Below are 9,321 nucleotides of genomic sequence, written 5' to 3'. Positions count from 1 at the left end.
AGTAACCTGCTATGATACCAGTTGTGGGTTCCCTTGATTTATGTTGATTAACAGTAAGGATTAATCAAAGAAAACGGAGAAGTAACACAAAAAAAAATTACTAAGAAAAATGTTCTCACCAAGAGAACGAGCACAAAGCTTTAAGGTTCGATGATCAATACTCATATGAACCCTAATACATATACTAAAGCAATACGATGTCAATCCCTACAAATCATGGATATCACCTAATTTATGTAAATAATATACTATACCTGATAACCCTAAGATATTGGATATATTAACTAACTATATGTCTATTTATGTATACATTAGATTACATTTAATATAAACATCACGTTGACATGCCTTGTATACATAGCTTCACGTTAGCGATGAGGAGACGTTGATGCTGATAAGAACAAACATGATTGTTTTACATCATCATATTCTAAGGCTTGACTTTACACGTAGATTTTAGTCTCTTTTTTATTTTGTACTTTTGTAGTTTATTTTTATCTATTGGTTATATTAAATGTAATATTTAATATTTGTAATATCCTGTTATATTTTAAATTATATTAATTAATCACAAATATAAAGTCTAATATTTATGTATCGAACTCATATAATGTAACACCCCAACTCTTAGGTATAAACTTTTTTAGTCTTTTACTTATGTTGAAAGGTCTACTCGACGAGTTGGAGAAAATTTGGTCGTGGATTTTAAGTGACCAACTCGGCAGGTTGGAGGACCCAACTCGACAAGTTGGAGTTGGCGGATCCCTTAGCCTCCCTTGAGATCAGAAACCCTAAAATGTATTCAATCTCCATATTTGTGTGTTGTTAAGCTTAGATGGTGAATCTTGGTGAGAAAAGCTTGAAGGCCAAGGAGTTTGGAGCAAGGAAAAGTTGTGGATCTGAAGTATACTCCATCTTAGCATCATTTGAAGGTAACAAGTTGTTACCTTGACTTTCTTTTGGCTAGATCCCCCCCATGCTTGAGAATAGAACCATTTTTAGCATGGTAGTGATTCATTTTGGGTGTTGGGCCAGATCTAAAGTTGCAACTTCAGATCTAGGCTCATCTTGATCCCTATAGCCATAAAGCTTTAGTCTTTAGCAAGATAAAGGCCTTTCCTTACCTATAAACTCTTCTTTAGCTTGATTTTGACCTTTAGCACCTTCCATACACATAAAGTTTGCAACTTTACATGGGAAGTAGGCCCTAGGAGCTTAGATTTGCAATATGGAGCTTTGGGGTGGCTTAAACGCATCTTAATTGAGAAAGAACTGAAAGGACTCGACGATCCGTTATGCTAGTATGATCAGTTAGATCAGTATCCTGGTAGATAGGATGTTACATGAGAAGTAGGCCCTCTGGATTGTTATCCTGATACGTTATGCTAGTATGATCTATTAGATCAGTATCCTGGTAGATAGGATGTTATTATGATTGCTACGATCCATTATATCAGTTTGTTTGTCTATTGATTGTTATGTGATTATCTGTTATATGTGCACATGTGTGATTGGTGGTTGAGGCTTATCTGCTTTGTGCAAAATCCAATAGACCTGGGCATCCCTACCCGATAGTTATGGGTCGTGAGTATTCCATCCTAAGGATGATTAGACTCATAGTATATGAGCATTCCAACCCAATGGTTGTGGGCTTGGGGTATTCTATCCCAAGGATTACTGGACTCATAATATGTTGGCATTCCAACCTGATGATTGAGGGTCTGGGGTATTCCAACCCGATGGTTGACTGGACTCATAGTATGATGTTTGTGATTATATGTATATGGTTATGTGTATAGGTATTTTAGGGGAACTCACTAAGCTTTGGGCTTACAACTTCAGTTTGGTTTTAGGTACCTCAGATGATCTCGGGAAGGCAAAGACATGATCGTACAGCTCCTCATTTTTTATGACTTTGTTTCTGGGAGATTCTGATATATAGACTATTTTGAAAACAAATTTGTAATAAATGTTGGTTTTTAAATGTTTTAAAATTTTAAATTTAGCATGATTTTATGGATGTTACATATAAAAAATAAATACATATTCAACGTGCAAATTAATAATTAGTTAAAATTCATTATATATGATGAATTTATTTTGTTATAATTATGATAACCTAGTTTATAATATTGTTGTAACAGGAAAAAGATAAAAATATATATTTGTTAAAAACTAATTAAAATATATATTTGTTAAAAACTAATTAGTAGTAGAAGGGATGTATAAAATTTTATGTAATTATGAGAATGTAATATACTAGTTTGAAACATTATTTATTTTATTTTTTTACTTTATTTTTTGGGGGTAAAAAATATAATTGGGTTAGAGGATGATCTAAGGGACAAATACTTCTTGCGAGTATAATATGAAAACTTTGGATCAACCACACGACCATTTCTATAATTTACTCAAAAAAAAAATTATCAATTAGCTCCGCTCATACAAAAGAATTACTTGCTTTGAACCACACAATTTCCGTCACTAATTAAATAATTTCTTTGGAAATCTATGGTTTTACACTTCACAGCCTATATTTCACATAATGCTCCCTGCATTTTGTTATTTTGTTTATAAACTGAAGTACTTTAGTAGGTATTATTGTATGTGACTTGTCTAGTAATTGATTACAATCACGGTGCTGACCCCCAACAATTTATACTTGAATAATTCATAAAAAGTAATGATCCGAGTATTCACTTTGAGTGTACGTCTCTTTAATTCTCTTGACTATTTGCCTTTGAGAGAACTTACAAACATGCAACATGATTTATGAATGAATGGGAGTACCCTATTCTACATTTCGATATTCAACATTCTTCTAGAAGCTAGCTTTATAGAACCACACATGTAACATATAGGGCCCACTAACGAAGAGATAGCAACTGGTAAATTGATTAAATAATAAGAAATCATCAAGATTTCATCCATCTTTCAATACTCGTTAGCAGTATATATTTGTTCCAAATTCAGCAAAGCTTCTTTACTTGATGGCCTATCCTTAGGTTTGTTTGCAAAACATTTTGATGCTAGTGTAAGCAAAGCGAAAGCACCTTCTTTAGGGTAATTATGGTCAAGAGATGGATCAATTATTAACTTTAACTTTCTTGTTTTTTCTAGGATTAGACTCACCCATTCTGCCAAATTTTGTGTCTCATAACGACCCATGATGGCGTTAGCCTTTAATCCTGTTAATGTTTCTAACAACACTACTCCAAAACTGTAGATGTCACATTTCACACTAAGATGTCCTGCAAGATTTTCAAAATGTTATCAACCAATCATCATCATTGAAGTGTATTTACACAAACTCGTTGAAAGATCTACCCAATTATAGTAGATGAGAAATTGCTAAATGCAACGAACTTCCAATTATTTGTTTATTATAGAACCCTACTTTCAATTCTTTTTATTGCACATTTCTATTTTCAGTTTATTTTTCTTATTAAGACATTGTACTATGGAAAATCTACCGAACTATAGCATTGTGCCTCCAATTTTTTTTTTTCTTATTAGGACATTGTATTTTGAGTAATCTACCCAGTTATAGGAGTGAAAATTGCTTTGTATTTTTGGATGACATTGCTATAATTGTGCAGTTTAAAGTAAGATGATTTAATAAACAAATAAATGGAAGCAATGTACTTTAAAAACTTTACCCGGTTATAAAAACATCAGCCATATACAAAGCAGTTTTAACTACCATAACCACGGGTAGATTTTTCAAGTCGAATGTCCTAATAAAGAAAAAACAGGAAGTACAATGCTATAAATGGGTCTATTTTCTGGAGAAAAAAAAAACATAAACTGAATATTGTAATAGAAAGATATGAAAGGAGGATGCTATAAGACACAAATAAATGCAAGTCTGTTACTACTTTTTGCATTGAGTTGTACCAAAGTTAATTAGAGGTATGATATACAAGGCCATATCTATTAGCAATTATGATGAAAAATATAATATTGCTAACTAAACAGCTTTTAATATGGTTTACACTTGAACCTACTTACGGTTCATTTAAAAAAAGCGGAAATATTAGGATTCACTAATATAAAGAAACAAAAGGACTACTTAAGAAACAACGGAAAAAAGAAATAAATAGCAGCCTTTTATCACAATAAATTTGATCACTGTAGATGTAATCCTAAAAATAGAAGACAATTAGAAATTTATCGATCGGATCCTGTATTTAATGACTTCAGTATATGTCAACTTACCGGTTGCTATATACTCTGGGGCTAGAACACCACTGTTGCCCACAACACGTGTACTAACATGTGTTTTCCCGCTTTCAGGGCCAGATCTTGCCAACCCAAAACCTCCTAGTTTTGCATTAAAAGCCTGGAATAAGGTAGAGTAAATATAAATGATTACTTTTAAGGGTTAAATGCAAAAATAGTAATGTATTTTCATTTATATGTGTATTATGGCATCTTCCTTTTATTTATTTCTATTACAACATTGCAATTTCAGTTTTTTCGTTTTTTTTGAAAAGGCTACTGATTAGAGCATTGTATTTTTACTTTTTTCCTTATTAGCACCTATAGTTTAAAAAATCTACTTAACTATAACATTGAAAATTTCTTTGTATCTCGATGACATTTGTATAATTGGGTAGATTTTTCAATAGACATTGTTGTAATAAGAACAAAAAATCAAGGTAGAATTTCATATATACCCTTAAAACATCAAAATATCACATTTTCCCAATTTAATTTCTAAATTCATATTTTCCCTTCATAAAATTCAAAATATCGTATGTGCCCTTTTTAAACATCAACATATATATATATATATATATATATATATATATATATATATATATATATATATATATATATATATATATATCAAAAATATAATATATGTTCTTCTTAAACATCAAAATATCAATGGTAATATCTAAAATATCCTCCATCTAAAACATGACAACATTCAACAACAACAAAAGTTAAGTAATCAATGCATATATTTCATGGAGAGGGCTAAAGATGAAGCGGCAAGAAAGCGACATTCCAACAATTTAAAAGTATATGTTTCATTATTATAGACGTTGGCATAATATATATATATATATATATATATATATATATATATATATATATATATACTTTTTTTTTATTATTATAATAATTCTAAGATATAAAAACTGGTCATAAACTATTAAAAACATTGTAAAAATAGATTTGGGCAAATATGATATTTTGAAGGTTTATATAGGGTAAGTATGATATTAAGAAGTTAAGTTGGGAAAATATGATATTTTAATGTTTAAGAAGGGTATATATGAAATTCTCGCAAAAATTAAAGTAGGGCGCTATAATAAACAACTTAATGGATATATGTTTTAATTTGCTGCATATAACCCTATTTTCAATGGCATATAGAGATGATAAGTATAGAAAGCTTTTGAACAAAATTGTAAATTATTAATAGCTAAAAACATACTTGATCCAACAATATACTAGAACATTCAACATTACGGTGTATGATTTCATCTTTTGACGAATGAACATAAGTGAGACCACGGGCAACTCCTATCAGTATGATAAGACGTGTTTTCCATGATAGCGGTTGAGCTCTAACATGTGCACCTGCAAAATTATTATTCATGTCACCTTCATTAATTGAAATAATTCATTCTTTAGAGTAAAAATAAAAAATTCAGTTTTAGAGATATTCACGTATAGTTTACTTGTGTACAAAAAGCGATCCAAACTTCGGTTTTGCATGTACTCATAAACAAGTAAGTATTCTTGTTCATGATTGCAGTACCCCAAGAGACTAATAATATTGGAATGAGCCAAGCATCCTAAGAAGCGTACCTCTGACTGAAATCAAAACATGATTTAGTTATGTTCAACAAAGAGATTTTACAAATCGAAATTTCTAGTAATGTTCTATGAGAAAACAGACTCGTTTACATTCACAAAATAGTACACAGATAATGAAAATAAGGGGTTAGTGGCAGAAACATCTACAAACTTCCATTTATCTGTGCATTATACCATTCGACTTTGATTTTCTTTCCATTATATACTTTGAAAATCTACCCAATTGAAGCATTGTACTTTTAGTCTTCATTTTTTAGGACATTGTACTTTGAAAAATCTACCCAAAAAAAATTCTTTTTCTTTGGATGAAATTGCTATAATTGGTAGAGTTTTCAAAGTACAATATTTTGATAGGGAGAAATGAAAGTAAGATGTTAGAATACACAGATAAAGTGAAAGCATGCTGCTATTTTTAGTATTTATCCAATGAACATAATCATTTTATTTAGATTAATTCAAGTGGTATTATTTCCTTTTCTTATATGATCTAGAGTTGGTCTTTAGGAGCAAAAGGAAATCATATGGAATGAAACAAGAGAAAAAAAAAAAAAAGTATTATTCTAGAGTATTATTGGAGAGAAGGAAAAGGAACTGAGCTTCAAAATTTCCTTCCAAATGTGGAATGAATTGAAGAAGAGAAAGGAAAGTGAATTTTTTTATAACCTTTTTTAACTACCAAACTAAGCCTCAATGCCTCATCTAAACTACAATCTATTAAATATGAAGCGTATGATTGAAAATTTGTTAGGCTTCAAAAACGTGCAAAAACAGAGTTTACCCTTTCTTTTCTCTCCATACTCCAGAACACTGTGCTACTATTAGAAATAAATCACGGAGATAATTTACCCTGAAACTCCATCAAAACTGTCTACAGAAGTAGACTTAATGTGAAAGGATTCGTTGTCTTGATTATAGATATAAGTTTATGTGCAATTATGATACTTACTAGCCATTCAGAATTTCCGCGAATGCTTGATGCACTGCGCCTTTTAATAGCAACGGGAATCCCAACACCATATCTTGAAGGAACAAATGTTTTCTTGTCAATCCAACCTAACAACACCTTTCCAAAAGCTCCCTGGCCCAACACCAAATCATCACGAAAGTTGCTTGTAGCTTTTTTTAAATCAGCAAACTTGAATACTTTCAAACTTGAATTAGGAACGTCCGAAAACATATCCCCATTGTTATTACTTGATAGCTTTGGATCACTATGCACTGAAATAGATTCATAAAAACATGTTTAAATTTTATATATAACTTATATGAACAAACTTAAAGACTTTGTGGATACTGTTTCATGAGGAGCTTGAAATACCAGAGTTCTCCCCACTGGATGGAAACGGAAGCATATCAACCATTCTACTGAATATTGTTTTGCCTGCAGCCTGTAAAGAAGTATTGGTTTTCTCTTGTAAGGTGAGAGCACAATCAAGACTGAACACAACCTCAGTCATCATAGGTCGCTGCTTTGGATTACTGAGCAAACATCTCTCTGTAATTCCAATAAACTCTTTCAAACATTTTGTGGATATTTGATCCCTTATATCAGAATCAACTATATGCTTCAGTTTTTCCTCCTTGATATACTCTTGAGCCCATCCCACTAAACCCCATTGCTCCTCATCAAGACTTTTATCCACTGCACGCTTCCTACACAGAACCTCCAACAATACAACCCCAAAAGAATACACATCAGACTTCCTGGTAAGCCTTCCGGTTGTAAAATAGTTGGGATCAAGATACCCAAAAGTTCCTTTAACAAGAGTGTTCACGTAAGTGGATGGCTGATTAGTTGGACCGATTCTAGACAACCCAAAATCCGAAATTTTAGCTGCCCATGTCTCATGTAACAATATATTTGAGCTCTTGACATCGCGATGTATAACACCCAACCCAATACCTGTACCAGTGTGGAGGTAGTCCAACCCACGAGCTGCACCTATGCAGATCTTGAGTCGCTGAACCCATGAAAGAGGAGTAGAAAGTTTGTGGAGATGATCTTCGAGTGTTCCATGAGGCATATATTCGTACACAAGGATCATCTCTTTCCCATGATTACAGTAACCAATCAAAGAGACAAGGTGACAGTGACGTAATTTGAATAGCATATGGACTTCTGCCCAGAATTCTGCTGCGCCTTGATTGGACATGGAATCCAACCGTTTAATTGCAGCAACGACAACACTTGATCCATTGATAATTTTACCTCTGTAAACTTTCCCAAAACCCCCACGCCCAATTACTAATGATTCGTCAAAGTTTTCTGTTGCTAATAGAATTTCAGGAAATTCGAAGTTACGGCATGGCTGTGACCATTCAACGGAGGTGGAGATGGAGGTAGAGGTGGAGGCGGAGGAGGAGGCGGAAGCAGGGGCGGAGGTAGAGGGTTCAGGTTCCCTGCCACCGTCGGTAGCAAATGACATGATTATGGTCAATAAATGACGAAAGAGCGGACTTACAAGTTACAAAATGATAAGAGTCTTCGTGGAGATGAGAAGATAAATTCCTCCTATGTTCCAGCCTTTCGCAATCGTATATACCAACCAAATTCATAAATGTCATAAGAACGGTATATGACTTGGAAACCACAATTTAGTCATTTTTCAATGAATTTAGACAAATTTTCACGAATAGTCCCTTGGTTTATGAAAAAGTGACAACCTAATAATAATGTTAGACAGCATTACACCACTGGTCCTTATGGTTTTTAAATCTTATATATTTTAAATCTAACTTTTAACGAGTTATTTTTTTGATGACTAATTTACCCTTGGATAAAAAATAAAGAATGTAATATACCACAAGGATCATTTTTGTACCTTACTCATAATATATATATATATATATATATATATATATATATATATATATATATATATATATATATATATATATATATATATATATATATATATATATATATATATATATATATATATATATATATATATATATATACACACACACTAAGAAAGTGTTTGTTAACTCAAAAAGGATTTATTGGTTTTTTTAAAAAATCAATAAATAAAAATTATTAGCTTCAAAATAAAATTTTAAAATTATATAAAATTTGGTTTTTTTACACTTTCTTTAGTTTTTTTTTTAACTATAATAGTTTCAAAAAAAATATTAAGTCAAACATTTTTTTATTTATTAATCTATTGGTTTTTATCACTATGAAATCTAATCAAACATTTTTTTAAAAACACATTTTGTTACCGCTGTAAATCAATAAATACTTTTGTCCAAAAATAGTTTTAAAGTAAGAAAAATCCAAACACTCTTTAATCACTAGCTGAGTAGCATACCTATCATCCAGATTCCTTTATTTAATAACCACAATGCCTTGTTTTTTATTCCAAATAATCAAACTTATATGTTAATCTATACTAATAAATGTACCATATGTTACATTTTCATTAATTTCACAACATTATCATTTTTTTGTTATTCTCGTTGACTTGATTTCCTTCTAAATTCAAT

General features: G+C 31.4%; 1 protein-coding gene across 1 annotated transcript; it reads right to left on the bottom strand.

Moving 5' to 3' along the window:
• Positions 1-2,676: 2,676 nt before the first annotated feature.
• On the bottom strand, positions 2,677-8,390 carry LOC145004892 (uncharacterized). The gene is made up of 6 exons (XM_078963915.1): positions 7,154-8,390; positions 6,782-7,053; positions 5,697-5,832; positions 5,450-5,595; positions 4,219-4,342; positions 2,677-3,251 (listed from the first exon to the last, which is right to left on the bottom strand). Exons 1-6 carry the CDS (start codon positions 8,259-8,261, stop codon positions 2,935-2,937), a joined length of 2,103 nt encoding a protein of 700 aa, XP_078820041.1. The 5' UTR covers positions 8,262-8,390; the 3' UTR covers positions 2,677-2,934.
• Positions 8,391-9,321: the final 931 nt, after the last annotated feature.

This window comes from Lactuca saligna, chromosome 7 (genome assembly GCF_052625555.1).
Source record: "Lactuca saligna cultivar CGN05327 chromosome 7, ASM5262555v1, whole genome shotgun sequence".
Taxonomy (NCBI): Eukaryota; Viridiplantae; Streptophyta; class Magnoliopsida; order Asterales; family Asteraceae; genus Lactuca; species Lactuca saligna.
Note: the sequence above shows the minus strand (reverse complement) of the source record. Positions and strands in the feature narration are given on the sequence as shown.

Excerpts from the sequence above, each read along its gene's own strand:
- LOC145004892 (XM_078963915.1), bottom strand. The coding sequence starts at position 8,261 with ATGTCATTTGCTACCGACGGTGGCAGGGAACCTGAACCCTCTACCTCC. Across the intron at positions 7,054-7,153 it reads ATCCAGTGGGGAGAACTCTG|TGCATAGTGATCCAAAGCTA; the intron begins GTATTTCAAGCT and ends AATCTATTTCAG. Across the intron at positions 5,833-6,781 it reads GCGGAAATTCTGAATGGCTA|TCAGAGGTACGCTTCTTAGG; the intron begins GTAAGTATCATA and ends TTTTGATTTCAG.